Source organism: Megalobrama amblycephala, linkage group LG3 (assembly GCF_018812025.1).
Source record: "Megalobrama amblycephala isolate DHTTF-2021 linkage group LG3, ASM1881202v1, whole genome shotgun sequence".
NCBI lineage: Eukaryota > Metazoa > Chordata > Actinopteri > Cypriniformes > Xenocyprididae > Megalobrama > Megalobrama amblycephala.
The window spans coordinates 19,159,724-19,175,388 of record NC_063046.1 but is presented as its reverse complement, the minus strand read 5'-3'; the positions used below and the strand labels follow the sequence as shown (position 1 = coordinate 19,175,388).

At 36.2% G+C, this 15,665-nt stretch overlaps 2 protein-coding genes across 4 annotated transcripts in view; one reads left to right on the top strand and one right to left on the bottom strand.

Annotated features, from left to right (window-relative positions):
• Window positions 1–9,763, top strand: part of itga11a (integrin, alpha 11a) — a 107,514-nt gene extending 97,751 nt beyond the window's left edge. For 2 of the 3 annotated variants that reach the window (XM_048184459.1, XM_048184457.1), the window contains 9 exons: window positions 431–507; window positions 948–1,031; window positions 1,120–1,210; window positions 1,306–1,419; window positions 3,667–3,750; window positions 4,180–4,290; window positions 4,785–4,880; window positions 5,517–5,630; window positions 8,403–9,763. In XM_048184459.1, the coding sequence (XP_048040416.1) occupies window positions 431–507; window positions 948–1,031; window positions 1,120–1,210; window positions 1,306–1,419; window positions 3,667–3,750; window positions 4,180–4,290; window positions 4,785–4,880; window positions 5,517–5,630; window positions 8,403–8,480 (849 nt within the window). In that variant the 3' untranslated portion in view covers window positions 8,481–9,763. The remainder of the gene's footprint in view (window positions 1–430; window positions 508–947; window positions 1,032–1,119; window positions 1,211–1,305; window positions 1,420–3,666; window positions 3,751–4,179; window positions 4,291–4,784; window positions 4,881–5,516; window positions 5,631–8,402) is intronic. The other variant, XM_048184458.1, reaches the window with a different exon arrangement.
• Window positions 9,745–12,417, bottom strand: LOC125264775 (intelectin-like). Its single transcript, XM_048184464.1, has 8 exons — window positions 12,347–12,417; window positions 11,987–12,065; window positions 11,729–11,881; window positions 11,403–11,650; window positions 11,166–11,324; window positions 10,797–10,917; window positions 10,473–10,576; window positions 9,745–10,248 (listed from the first exon to the last, which is right to left on the bottom strand). The coding sequence occupies exons 1-8, from the start codon at window positions 12,347–12,349 to the stop codon at window positions 10,096–10,098; spliced, it is 1,020 nt and encodes a 339-aa protein (XP_048040421.1). The 5' UTR covers window positions 12,350–12,417; the 3' UTR covers window positions 9,745–10,095.
• Window positions 12,418–15,665: the final 3,248 nt, after the last annotated feature.

Below are 15,665 nucleotides of genomic sequence, written 5' to 3'. Positions count from 1 at the left end.
GTTTGGATCACTTTTGAGTTTGTGTACACGTCTGTTGCTTTGGGTAAAAGCATCTGCTAAATGAATAAATATGAAGAAAAGTTATGAAGAAGTGTGAGCATGCAAATGTTTTTGTTTATCCCTATTCATTGTCATCAGTGAATATCAATGTCATCAATTGTCAGCAGTTTCTCTAGACTTGCAATGATACCTTCAGTCAGCTTGACTTTGAGGCCTCCAGCTTAAGGCAGGTTATTGCAGGCTTTACTCCTAAATCCTCTGCTAAAGCTTTGGGTTTTTATTTATTTATTTATTTATTTATTTATTTATTTATTTATTTATTTTGGAGGTCTTTAAAATACAAAGCAAGCTACTAACAGTAGTCAGTCACTTGTGTTACTATCATGTGGCTGTTCTGATTAAACATTACTTTTTTTCTTTTACTCCCCAGGTAATATTTCGTTTGGAATTTGAATTCAGTAACTCGGTTCTGCTTGATCACATACGGCTCATTCTGCAGGTTACCAGGTAGGACACAGCTAACATTTAGCCGGTCTAACATCTATCTGAAATAATCGATTCTGCACTATTTCAGACAGATTATTTGCTTTAAAAAATGAAGTTGTTTGAAAATCATATAAATTTTATCCTGTGGACTACAAAAAAAAAGAAAGAATGAAAGAAAGAAAGAAAGAGAAAAAAAGAAAGAAAATGGGCATGGATCACTGGATTACTAAATGGCCACACTCAGATTGAAATCTGCTAGATGTGGCTGCAGTTAAAGTATCTAGAGCATTGCTGATGGTTTGGAATGTTATGAAACTCTGAGGAAAAAGGACCCTGGACAATAATGATGCCTGAGCTGGAACATTAAACTCTTCATATACGCGGCCAAGTGTCACTGTGCAATGAATTACAGGGTGTATCTGCCTGGGAGGTTTTTCATGCCTGTTCTTATGTTTCTGCAGTGAGGGTGAGGAAGTTGTCCTACACGATAACATTAATGACATTTTCTACACTCTGAAATATGAGGCTGATCTGCTCTTCACAAGGTAAGATTGATGTGTTTGTTTAAACGCTCTAATCAATACGCATGGTTGTGGGATTTAGAATAGTTACGATAAATATTCGTTCTTGCAGGGATTTTTACCCAACCCGATATGAGCTTAAACCTGACCTCTCTCTAGAAGAACCGGGTGATTTGAACCCTCCATTCAACTTTACCTTTCAGGTGAGGTCCACTTCCTAGCTATCTGTTACAAAAGAGAGCAGGACCCCAAAAACTGATGTTTTAAAAACCAAACATGTTTCCTTTATGCATCACAGATCCAGAACCTTGGTTATTTTCCAGTCCAAGATTTGCAACTTTACATTGCAATCCCTGAGGTCACGAAAAATGGCAATCAACTCCTGCAGATCAGAGATTTCCATATTGACCAGGTGAGGAGGATACAACTAGAGTATAGTTTTACTGTACCTGTTAATACATTAGATTTTTTCCTTAGATTTTCAAAAATGTTTGTTCTTTTTGCTCAGATGTTTGTCCCAATTTACAGTCTGGATAAGCTGATGCTAGTTGCCAAAAGTCAGAGCCAGTCTTCAGATTTGAGATCACAGATTTCACAGAAAATTGTGTTGTGTATGATGGGCAGATGATTTTTAAGCTTCAGACTATGATTCAATCCAGTTAGAGGATATCAAAAATAAGCCTTTTAAGTCTTAAAGTGCCTTTATTATGCTTCTTGAAATATTACGAGTTGTCAGCAATTCCAGTCTTACTCCGTTATATACCTATGTAACAATGTAACACATTTGCATAATGCCAGCCTATGGTCTTCATTGGCTGCAAGGGAATGTCTTACTTTGACCCGCCCTCAAACAGTCACCAGGTTTCCATCCAAGGATTTTTTTTGTCAAAAAAGTTTTAGCACTTCAAAATGTTTAGGGATGTAGGGGATGGAAATACCATTTGTCGATAAAATTTCTCAAATGTCAACACAATATTTTTCCGTTTATCTTTACGGCTTAAATTCTAGGTCGATACTTCAAAGGTCACAAAAATTGGTTTGGAAACACATTTTGTTGAGAAAAGGGGCATTAATGCAAATAAATGGTGTCACGTGACAGAATTAGCCTATACATGTCATGCAGCATCTGTGTTCATGGTGTTGCTCCCGTTAAAGGACTGTTTCTCTGTAGTTCAAAGGTGCATCACAAGGATGGGATGGGTAAAATAGTGTCTTGAAAATCTCTGCAGCTCAAAAAAAAAGCAGTGGTAAAATGTTGGAGTTTTCCACACTGACAAAAAAAATGTAAAATAAAATACAGAAATGTTACTTCTGTATCAGAATAAATAAAAGTACTGTCATAAAATCGTAAGTCTGTTTCAGGGATTTGATGTTTTTGATCGATTTGATGCTATTGACATCTGAAACCAGAATGAATAACTCTTTGCTTTGCATGAGTTTTTTTTTTTGCTTTGAACGCATTCCCGGCTGCGTCAAACAGTGACTGGCTTGGCTGCATTTTCATGGCGTTAAAGATTGTTTCAATATGCAAAGTCTGAATATTTCACTATACTAGTCTTTTTATGGACCCTAACATTTGTGCATACAGGACCAATGAGGTTCTTTGTTTTCAAAACCTATGCTTTGTGAAATAAAGGCAGTAAAGCCCTGTCAGATGAGCTGCTCCACTTCGCCGTTGTCTGCCTATATGTCCTATTTAATAACATTATATGTGAAAATAAGCAGTACTGGCAAATTTCAGTAGTCTCATTACTCTGTACATTTTACAAATATGGGATGCAAAAGATACAAATTTGCGATGGCCTATATGCAAAATTATGTACGGAAACAGTGCAATGGCATATTTTTTTAGCGATACAACAAAAGTAATGCGACAATAAATTTTTATTAGGGATGATGTCATTACGCACACCATTTTATCGGTAATAGGCCAACTCCATGGAAACAGCTTCGAGACAGCAAATTTTGCCAATATTTTTTTGTGCATATTTGCTTTGTTGATAACAAAACATCGCAAAAACTGGTGTCCGTTGTTGTAGCCAAGGCCTGGAAATGTTTGGTTTGTGTTGTCGACATGTCAAGAAGACGCTGTTTTCGGCACTTCACTTCAAAAGAATGAGGACTCGTACTGGAATTGATATAGAAAAACTGACGCTATCGTTTGTATTACTGTGTATCAAGCGCTGAAGAAGCCTCCAGAGATGAAATCCAGGTATGGTAATGGCCGTTTGGTTTTCGACATGTGCTGTAACTAGTAGACCAATCACAACAGACTGGCATCTGACCAATCAGTGCAGAGTAGACTTAGAAAGGAGGGGTTTAGAGAGAGTGAATCTTCAAAAAAAAAAAAAAAACTCTTTGAGAAATGTGGTGATGTGCATTGTATATTTTGAGAAAATTAAAGTGTCTTTTGACCTTGGATTCATGTAGGCCTATTGCAGGAGACCTACAAAATAAAATGAGGAACCTTTAAAATAGCATAATAGGGGCACTTCAAATCTTTTATCCAAAGTGATCTACATATCATTCAAGGTATACTTTTTTAAGTTCATGTATTCCCTGGGAATCAAGTCCATGACCTTGGTGCTGCTAGTGCCATGCTCTACTGTTTGAGCTACAGGAATTATATTAATAGTGATTTGTGTCATTTTTTCATCAGGTTGGTGGAAGTCATTGTATCCCCCCTCAGCATGTGGCACACAGTCGGGCTTCTCCAGAGGACCTCTCACGAACATCACGACTGGTAAGACACTTTCTGCACAGGCTTATAGTGTCTGCCTGTTATCACAGACAAAGCTTGTGCCACATTTCAGACTAGCACTATAGAACTTTATTAAAAGTGTGGTTTGTGCCGTTTACAGCGTTTTATAGTTTGGCCGATTTCAGATATGAGATATTGATTTAATGCACAACTTCTCTGCAAAAAAGTTGGTTTATAGTCTCTGAATGAAGCCACTTGAGTTTAATAAATTGTGCCATAAATAAGGCTTATTATTAGTAAATGTGGTTCAAACAGTTCTAGAAATGTTATTGTGTTTTTGAAGATTCTCTTATGTCTGAGGTGGGGAGTTTTGAAATGCAACTCTAACTCATGTCAGATTTCCACCACAAGCAGCTGGGTTTCATCAGTAAGATTGTCTGTTTGAGAGAGAAATCTTGTTCCTTTGCACAGAACTACTCCAACACCCTGGCAGTGCCAGTGCAGTGTACCATCAACCTGCCTTCCAACAGAGATGTTAGCGTGAAAATCGGCGGATCCCTTCGTACTGATTCACTGCATGCGGTGAGTAGCAATGTGGGAAGACCTTGACATCAAGGCATAGTGTTCGCACACAACATGAAGTCTTTAGTCAAGAGGAGGATCTCCCAAAACCAATGCAAAATATGACTAGAGCAGTAATTAGAGACAAGTGAAACAGTACATATTTTTGCTTACATTTTGTACACTTTTCAAGTTAATCATTTCATAAAATGTTTGTTTCAGATTAGAAAACAGTGGATATATTGTTCAAAATGAAGACACATTTGTATATGTTAGTGGAACAACTAAAAAAAATGCACTAAAATCACCTTGAGATCAGTTTGTTCAGAACATTTGTCAGCTCTGAGAAAAGCTCTAGCATCATTTGTTTGTAATTTCCATGTGGCTTAAATACACTGACTCTTTCTGCCACCTCCCTAGCCTCTCATCTCTAGTGCTGGTCCTCTCTCACTTTCTCACATCCACTGGAGTAAGTATCTGTCAGAAATACTGACAACTTTTTCTTGTCACGGCAGCTGAAGTTCAAAACCCTTGAGCTGGTAACAACAGCCTCAGTGGAGCTGAACCCTTCCAGCCCCATGTTTCTGCCTGAAGAGAGGCCGGTCAGACATGTGAGTCACCTTCTGTACACATTAGCATTTACAGAAAGCCACGTTACAAAAACATGTCTAGAATAGGTAAATATAAATCCATGACTAAATATGTGAAGATGTGATTAGTATAAGTTGCTTTTGTCTTTTCCATCCTTGGCAATTTTGAGACAAACAATGTATTTTCATCCATCTGTCAGAAAGAGTTAAGAACAATTTCACACAGGCATGAAACATAAATGCCTTCATGCTAACATTACTGAATATTTGACTCGACACAGTCAGGCTTTCATGCCAGAACCTCCCATTTACACATCAGTGTCTTTTGGTGAGCTACTGAGAGAGTTGTTTCACCCCAGTAAAAGAACCTGGAGCCAAGGGGACCGAAAGGACCAGCAGCACTCTTGAGTTCTGTTCTTTTCCTTATTGCTGTGTGGTGCTGCCATCTATAGGCAGGACAGGAAATAGACACAAATGCTAACATCAGCAAATCTGATCTCAACTGCAGCAGATGAAACATTTGATAAAACATAAAACGCAACAGCGGCACAATATAGGTAACCAGCAGTCAAATCATAAGAGGTATGTCAAAATTGCACATCTCTGATAAAGCATTATAGTGTTTTATATATTTCTTTTGTATGTGTGTTTTCTCAGATAATCCTAGAGATTAGGAAAGAGGAGGATTACCGAGTTTCCATCTGGATTATCATAGGCAGCACACTTGGAGGCCTGTTACTCCTCTCTCTCCTCATTCTGGCACTTTGGAAGGTAATGTGCCCTATACATTTCTAAGCACACACAGGCTGACAGACAGACAGATAGACACTTTTCTGGGCTCCAAACCTATAACAGTGGATGGTAAAGAATGAAATTTAATGAAATGCATCTCCCCTCTCTCACACAGAATCATCTCTGAGTCCTTCACGCACGTACAGCAAGCATCCTTTCTAAATAAATAAGTAGATAGAAAATAGAAACAGCCAGAGACTCCATCAAAAGTGCCGCTTTCTTTTTTTCCCGCTGCTAGTGGTCGGCGGCTTGATTGCTTATGTCAAGCTATTAGTGGTACAGTCTTTGTTAGCTGTGGCTTGAATGGATTCTGTGTAGATTTAAACAGTGTCACTGGAATATAGCTCATAGTTGTTTTTAATTAAATGCATGAATAAACACGAGTACATTTGGCCAACATTTGCATGTGTGCATTATAACCTCAATGCAACTTTGACAATCATCACTTACTGAATCAACGCACTTTAGCTATGTTCATTATTCTTTCTAATTTTATGTCAGGGGAATGTCCTTAAACACTAATCAAAGAAATATCATACCTCTTCTTTTTAAAGAAAATCAAATGATCATCAAATGAAACATCAAATGTTCTCTCTTGGCCAAATTTGAATGGTGTGAAAAATGACAAAAGCTTGTTTAAAGGGTTAGATCACCCAAAAATGAAAATTCCGTCATTTATTACTCCCCCTCATGTCGTTTCACACCCGTAAGACCTTCGTTCATCTTCAGAACACAAATTAAGATATTTTTGATAAAATCCAATGACTCAGTGAGGCCTCTATCACCAGCAAATTAATTAACACTTTCAGATGCCCAGAAAGCTTCTAAAGACATATTTAAAACAGTTCATGTGACTACAGTGGTTCAACCTTAGTATTATAAAGTGACGAGAATACTTATTGCGCGCCAAAAAACAAACCAACAAAATAACGACTTTTCTTATCTTCGAAGCTTTACGAATCTTTTGTTTCGAATCAGTGGTTCAGGTCACGTATCAAACTGCCAAAGTCACGAGAACTATTGAGATTTCAAAAAACTTATGACGTAACGAAGCCTCGTTTACTGAAATCGTGACTTTGGAGTTTGAAGATCTGTAAAGCTTCGAAGCTTCATGAAGCAGTGTTTTGAAATCAGCCATCACTAGATATTGTTGAAAAATCCTTATTTTGTTTTTGTTGGCACACAAAAAGTATTCTCATCACTTTATAATATTAAAGAAGAACCACTGTAATCACATGAACTGTTTTAAATATGTCTTTAGTACCTTGCTAGGCATCTGAAAGTGTTAATGATCTTGCTGTCAATGCAGGCCTCACTGAGCCATCGGACTACATCAAAAATATCTTAATTTGTGTTCTGGAGATGAACGAAGGTCTTATGGGACGACATGAGGGTGAATATTTAAAGGGTCATGAAACCCCCCTCTTTCAGCTCAAGTCTAGCTCACAATCTTTTTGAAAAATGCAACTTAAATGGGCGTTGTGGCTGTGAGAGGAGAGGAGAGGGGGGAAACTCTCATCGCCAGTAGCCCATGCATATCGACTGTCACTAAAAATCAGTGGTAAAACGTGAGGAAATACTAAAAAATTTTTAAAAACTGGAAAAGTTAAAATCTAATGAAATACACTGACACTTTATTTTTGTCTTTTCAAGAGTTACTGAATGCCCTGCAACATATATCCTACAGTAATAGTAATTCTATTTAAAACATATTAATGTACATGTGTAATTACAGTCATTATAAAATATATAGTTGTTTATATACACACTATACATGCATATATTTGAAAAAAAAATAACGCTTAAAAAAAAACCTTGCGTACATAGCATAGATCTACGCGCCGAACCTGCAACACGCTCAGTCAGTCAGGCTGCATGTCGACTGGAGCAGAGCAAGCGACCAGAGCATTTTTAGATTCATTCCTATGGAAGTTGAGCGTCACATTTAACTTACGCGCGGCTCAATTTCCATAGGAATGAACCGAAAACACTCGCGCTTACCCGCTCGCTCCGCGCCAACGGACACGCACCGTCAGTCAGTCAGTCTCTCTCGCTGTTTAGTGCCGTTAACCGTCCTCGTCATTGGAAAGATCCACGTGGTGTCATGAATAATTAAGAGAGTGTCTTCTCATTGGATAAAAAACTCAGTCTCGTTAATAATTATGAAACACCGATGAGTCATCAAAGCACTATCGTGCTCTGTGCCTGTGACGTGGACAGGATGAAGATTTTAAACCCGGAAGACGAAAATAGCGTACTAAAACTAAAATTTAACCATTTCCCCCCTACTATTAAATCTAACAGATGCTAACATTGTCTTCAATGGTGTTCAACACACATACCTCTGTTAAAATCTCAGAAATTTTGGTTTAGGGTTTCATGACCCTTTAATGACAGAATTTTCATTTTTGGGTGAATTAACCCTTTAACACTGTGCAAGCTCGGTGCATTATAATATTGTCAGTCACAGTTAGTTTAATATTAGAATTTTAAAATATGATTTGCATGATAAGTTTTACTTAATGCACAGTACTGCTAATCTAATGGGGATGGTGGTTTTACAGGGGGATGCTTTTTGTAAATTTTTTCAAAAAGGAGGATACAATCCCCCCTTAAATTGAGCCCTGGATAATATATATGCATAGACAGATTATTTGATTAGTGAATCTTGAATATCTTTCTTATTTTATGTTTCTTTGTTGTATTTTTTTTTTTTGTTTTGTGTTTTTTTTTTTTTTTTTACTCAACTAGTTGGGATTTTTCCAAAGGCAGAAAAGGCAAGAGGAGGCTGAGAATGAGGCTAATGGCAAGATGGTGGAAGAGCGATAACGCAGGCTGCTCAAGAGGGTTCAGACAGGCCTACATCTCAGGGACCAACCAACAGCAACATTAGATGTCTCTGAAACAGAGAGAAAGTTAGAAAGAGAGAAAAACAGGACTTGAGGCAATAAAGAAAGGAGAGGGGTATGCTCTGTGCACTGGACGACCTGTTGTTCAACCATGAAAAACACTGCAATGACCCTCATCATGCCTGCACTGCTTACTGAGCCAACCCCATAGATGGGTCTCCATCTCTCTTCTCACTCCAGATCAAAACCCTCAGATGACATGATGTTCACAACCTCTTAAAGGATGTTCTTCTGAGAGACATGTTCAAAAGAGACTTTTGGAAGATGCATTCAAAAAGAAAAGCTTGACTTTTGACATGAATTCAAAGGAAAGAACTTTTTCACAGGGTCTTTGGAATCGCAGTCAATACATTTGATCCTTGGCCAAATATAGTGTCTGACAAGAGACAGGAAAATATACAAGAGAAACCTCAAAGGGCTGTAACTCCATAAAACAGCCATGTTTGGTTCTGGTGCTTCTTCTTTGACATCTGGAAAAAATGGGCCATCTTGAAGGGAAAAAAGTGGAAAATTTGGCTCACTTTATTGTAATGGCCAATGTTATTATATGTAATATAATATTAGGCACTGGAGTTTGTAGCTCTGTTTTTTTTTTTTTTCAGTGGTCATAATTTATTGAATAGAAAATGAACCGTGTTGTGTACTTTATTACATTTTTATGAACTATCCTCCTCTAATACTCTAAATAATTATAAACATCTTTTTTTTCTATATGCTCATTTTTCAATCTCAAATAACAATAGAGGTGGACATTTACTATTTGACTTTTTTTAAATATTGATGCACTTTTTTATACAGTATTGTAGTGATACAAACTTGAATTTTGTAAATATACAGTTTATCTTTGTAAAACAAATTTCAAATGTGTGCTTTCATAAAGATTGTGGCATTGCAATGTATCTCTAGCGAGACATCAGACCTAGTTTAGCTTACATGATATGCTTCACACCTCAACAAGTAGCCTTTGAGAAAGGGTATGCTGCCTATACAGTACATCAACCAAACTTATGATTTATTCATTTCAAAACTTAAGAATATTGATCAAATGTTCCCTAATGTTAAAAGATGTTGAGTGTTTACAGTGCTATGAAACATCCTTATCAGTTGAAGATGTATTGTAGTCAGGGACCCCTTTTTTCAGTGCTTTATTATATATGTCCAAGATAATAAAAATGAATATCAAAATAAAGAATTTGGAAAAAGGATGTGTTTATAAATGAATGTTTCATTTAATGGAAATAAATCCACTGGATTTATTTAAACTTTTGTTTCTTTTGAACAGACAATACATATATATAACACATGACAGATACTAGATATGGATTTAAAAACTAGCAGAAACTGACTGCTCACTTACAAACACCTAAACATGTATACCTAAAATTCCCACCAAACAAACTTCACTTATTCTCAGATTACAGACCAATATAAAGGAGATATGCCATAAAGAATTACATAACTGTGAATGTAGCAGTCGGATAGTGTGATATATCTCAAGAGAGAAGGAAATGAAGCAGGTGTTTTTAGTTTCAGTGTCAGCGATAAAAAAGAAGTACAGCTGCTTCGGTTATCTCTCTGGAAGCACTGTTGCCTGTATGAGTACCATAGCCACTCCAGTCGAAAGCCGCAAAGTCCCCGCACTGTTTAGGGGCCCCCTCAGGAAAGTGTCCACCTCCACCAATGCAGAACTGCAAAAATATGAGTACATTAATAACTATCCATAAGCTCTGTTGATCAAGAACAAGTGCAGAACCAGAAGTATATCAACTCAAAATATAGTTGCACCTAAAAAATTTCACAGAATATTTAAAAAATACATAATTCAAGTTTCTGTTTTTAAAATCCTCTGGTCTGCCATTGTCACAAATGCCATTCATAAACGTTGTTGTATGTAATCCAGAATATAACTCACATATTCAGTGTCACAGCCGGTTGGTTTAACAGCCGAACAAAGAGCCATGGCTGCCTTTTCGTTATTGAAGACTCTGAATGTGATGAATCCAGGCTCAAATTGGTCTGGAAAAGAAAAACAGTATAAATTATTAATGATTTATGTTCCATTGAAAAAATATAATCTGTCATGCACACCTGACACCACTTTCATTATATTCAGTGATCAGATCTCAACAATGATGCCATGATGTAAATAATACACAATTATAATTACAATTATATTAAATTATATTAAAACTGTCTGACTTTCTTTAAAAATTATTGAACAAAAATATTGCCATACTTCTAATATTGGGACCATACAGGTTTTTGTTGTAATCTGGATTTCCGATATCATACACGACTGAAATAGCAGGTCCATTATTAATTTTGCACGATCCAATTCCATACTTCACAGGATATCTCTGGGAAAATGGAAGAGAAGAATACCGCATTCATCTAAAAATTAATTCCTAAATGGATACCTCAGCTTTTCATCCATTAAAAAAAAAAAAAAAAAAAAAATTATATATATATATATATATATATAGTAAAAAAAAAAGGAAAAAATCATTTAAAACAAGTAAAAAGTTTTTTTTTGTTATTACTAAATACTTCTCATATATTTCTATAAATATTTAAAACTCAAATCTGGTGTTAGAGTTTATCTGACCTTGAATAAATTGAAAAGGTTTCCTCCGTAGAGACTGAAGAAGCGATTTTCAGTGTGGTATCGCAGGATGGAGGCAATGGTCCAGTGTTCCGAATCCACATTATTAGGAACATGCCACACAGATATATCCTGTGCCGCAATTTCAAAGTATCCAGGATTCTATGGCAGAAAGGAAACAGATTGTCAATTCAGATTCTAGATAAACATGTTTTGACATTGAATGTAATAAAAAGGCACCTTATAATCATCACTTGTGGCGGCCTCTGCTGTTCCAAACGTGACTCTGTTTGCCCATGTCCCTTCACCATCAGGCCGGTTTGCATTGCTGCCCTGCTCACTAGACCAGCGATCACCAACAGTACACTTTCCGTACATGTTGTTTTCATGAACGCTGGCCACCAGCGTCCAGCCGCCGCCTGCAGTGGTCATATCACAGAACGTCTGGTAAAGGACCCCTCTTGATGAGATCAGATAGTACAGGCCATCTGTGTGAACAGAAGAAATGCTTGAGTCACCTATATTGAGTTGTTGCGTAAGATAACAATAAAATAAATAAATCATACCCTCATAAACATGATATTTGTCAAGAATTTCTTTGCAGCTTCGAGCAACATATTTAATTCTGCCCAGAAGTTTTTCAAGCTCATGGTTGTTGTTGGAATCGCTGATATTAATACATGGTGCTTCTGCTTCTTGTATTACATACATTGCTCCAGCTGTAGAAAGATCATAAATAGAGTAAACACTGGTTTTGCTGTAATGCATGTCAGAAGTAATTATCTACAATCTAGATTACTGGAATAATAATAATAAATACTTACTTGATTTAGCATCACTGAACCATAAACTCAGTGAGAGACTGAGAAGGATCCCTAAAAACATTTTTGTAAGAAAGACAGTCTGCAAACAAAAGGAGAAAAGTTCTTCATAATTAAAACAATCAAATCAAACAAACAAACAAAAAAACACTGAAAACATGTAAACTTGAAATTGTGATGTGTTTGGTTCCATGTTTTTGTGTGAAGAATGTTTACTAAAAGCAAAAGATGATGACAAATCTGTTTCACACATTCAGCACATTTTTCTTTCAAACAATTCATTACATTCAATAAATTATCAAATATACTGTATAATCTGTTTTTAGGCTTCAATTATCTGAACAAGATAGCATATTAACTTACCATTTTAACGAGGCAGAGGTAAATGTTTTTTTGTGTTCTTGATGTCTAAAGTGGCATAAGGAAATGATGTGTATTTATATCATTTTCTTATCAATGGCTGAGTTATGAGTAACTAAAGTTTACAGATATTACAGTATGTTTAGGGCCTGTATATCATAATCTATAATGGTTTAAGTAGGTCATGACGTAGATTTTTATTTTTTTATTATTGCACAAAAAACAAGTATACAATGCTCAGCGTAAATGAGTACACCCCCTTTGAAAAGTAACATTTTAAACAATATTTCAATGAACACAAAAACAATTTCCAAAATGTTGACAAGACTAAGTTTTATATAACATCTGTTTAACTTATAACATGAAAGTAAGGATAATAATATAACTTAGAGAACAACATTTTCAGTTTTACTCAAATTTAGGGTGATGCAAAAATAAGTGCACCCCACTGAAAGTCTCTGGAGCAAAGAGAATTTTAACCCTACAAATGTTAACCACAGGTGAGTCTAATATTCATCACACAGGTGTCCAGCAGACAGCTGACTATAAAAGGGTGTTAAAACCCCTTCCCATTTCATGCTGTCAGCAATGGCACCACATGGAAGAGAAATGTCACAATACCTGAGAAAGAAAAGCATTTCTTTACACCAGAAAGGTAAAGGCTACAAGAAGATCAGCAAAGCTTTACTTATTAGTCAGAATACTGTAGCAAAAGTGGTACAAAAATTTAAAAAAGATGGAACTTCAACCATTTCACAGAGACGTCCAGGTCACAGAAGTTAACACCTCGACAGGAGCGTCATCTGATAAGAAGGGTTGAAGAAAATCAGCATGCAAGTTCACTGTAGTTATGTAAAGAAGTAGAAAGCCAAACTGGGGTGACTATTTCCCATGACACAATACGGTGTACACTGCAGAGGAACGGCATGCATGGGTGCTGTCCACGAAAGAAGCCTCTCCTAAAGCCCAGGCACAAAAAAGCCTGCCTAGAGTTTGCCAGGGCCCATGCTGACAAAGATGAAGACTACTGGGTCTTTATACTCTGGAGTGATGAGACCAAAATAAATGTTTTTGGAACTGATGGCTTCAAAACTGTATGGTGTCGCAAAGGTAATGAATACAAAGAAAAATGAATGGTGCCTACAGTGAAACACGGTGGTGGCCGTGTCCTTATGTGGGGCTGCATGAGTGCTGCTGGTGTTGGGAAGCTGCATTTCATTGATGGCATCATGAATTAACAGATGTACTACTGAAAGAGAAGATGCTACCATCACTCCATGCCCTTGGTTGTCGTGCACTTTTCCAACATGACAACGATCCTAAACACACATCTAAGGCCACTGTTGGATTTCTGAAGAAGAACAGGGTGAAAGTGATTCAATCGAACACCTATAGTGAATTCTGAAGAGACAAGTTGAGCATCACTCTCTATCCAGCATCCAGTCTCTAAAAGAGGTCATTCTTGAAGAATGGAAAAAGATAGATGTTGCAAAATGTCGCCAACTTGTTCATTCCATGCCTAGAAGTCTTGGTGCTGTCATTAAAAATCATGGAGGCCATACAAATTACTAGATGTAGTAGTTTTTGTTGTGGGGTGTACTCATTTTTGCATCACCCTAATTTGAGTAAAACAGAAAAATGTGTAATTTAAGTTATATTATTAACCTTACTTTCATGTTATAAGTTAAAAATATGTTATATTAAACTTAGTCTTGTCAACATTTTGGAAATTGTTTTGTGTTCATTGAGATATTGTTTAAAATGTTACTTTTCAAAGGGGGTGTACTCATTTACGCTGAGCACTGTATATACACTGCCGTTCACAATTTTTGGATCAGTAAGATTTTTAATGTTTTTAAAAGAAGTCTCTTGTGCTCATCAAGGCTTCATTTATTTCATTAAAAATAAAAATAAAAAGTAATATTGTGAAATATTATTACAATTTAAAATAACTTTTCTATTTGAAAATACTGTCATTTATTCCTGTGATGGCAAAGCTGAATTTTCAGCATCATTACTCCAGTCTTCAGTGTCACATGATCCTTCAGAAATCATTCGAATATGCTGATTTGCTGCTCAAGAAACATTTATTGTGTACATTTGTACAAAATATTTGTGCACAATTTTGTTTTTCAGGATTTGATGAATAGAAAGTTCAAAAGAACAGCGTTTATTTGAAATATAATCTTTTGTAACATTATAAATGTATTTACTGTCACTCAAAAAAAGCTATTTAAACAGGATGCAACAAAACAAACATTCTTTTATTTTTCCATTTGTCCTCTGTCCTCTTAATGAATTAAATGGGCATCTGTATACTGTATCCAGTGCAGACAGTGTCAGTTACTTATTAGGCCTATTCTCATCAAGGGACGACCTGAAGGCTGCTGAACAGTTTAAGTATCTGAGCACTGTATTTGATGACAAACTAACTTTTTGAGGCAAACACTGATGCTATTAGAAAGAAAGCTACCACTTGAGGAAACTACATAGTTAAAATATGGATGTCTCTTTTATTAAAATGTTTTGCTCTAAAACAAAAAACAGTTCATACAGTCAATATATCTTCTTTCGTGCTCCACAGAAGAGAGAAAGTCTTATAGGTTATTTGCCAACTGTAACTATATATAAGGTTTTGAGACAAAAGTCCAGTTGTAGTTATAAATGCCCGTCTGTGCTTAAGTCTGTTTGTGCACTGCTGCAATTAAAACCAGCTTTTTTATTTCTGTTTTTGCAACCTAACATGACATTTCAGATCATCCTCCTCTCACAGAGGGTTCTGTCCCTCAAAGAGCACACAGAGAGGTTTTCGGATCTGCACCATCTTTGTCCATTAAGATTACACCAGACTGTGTGAAAAGAAATAAAAGTTGTAGGTATTGTATTACCATAGTGCTCATTTCAGCTAGAAGCTTAAGTGAATTGTATGTATATGTAGCCTATACATTTCTGGAGTTTTGCAAAAATGTAGGTGACACATTTTTCCAATGAGCACATCTCTCTGTGTTGCAACAGTGGCATAAGGAAACAATCTTATCAGTGGCTAATTTGAACTGGCTGAATGCTGTTTTTAAATGGTTGTAAAATTACATTGTAAATTCAGATTAGACAGTTTATATGTACTCTATATGTATTCATATCTAGTTAGAAATCTGTCCTAGTTTAGAAGCACATTTTTACAGGCTGTAAAGATAAGCTGCAAACAATGCCCTTTTGTTCTCTGATAAGCGGCCTTTTTGCACAGATTAATTTATTTTGTTATATATATATATAAGTTAATATTAATTGACAAATTTTAGACAATATTATCAACAAAAATAGT

Bases quoted from the DNA above. Each gene is read 5' to 3' on its own strand.
- LOC125264775 (XM_048184464.1), bottom strand. The intron at 11,882-11,986 runs GTAAGTATTTAT...ATCTTTCTACAG, and splicing joins GTTCAGTGATGCTAAATCAA to CTGGAGCAATGTATGTAATA. The intron at 11,325-11,402 runs GTGCCTTTTTAT...TTTCTGCCATAG, and splicing joins CCACAAGTGATGATTATAAG to AATCCTGGATACTTTGAAAT.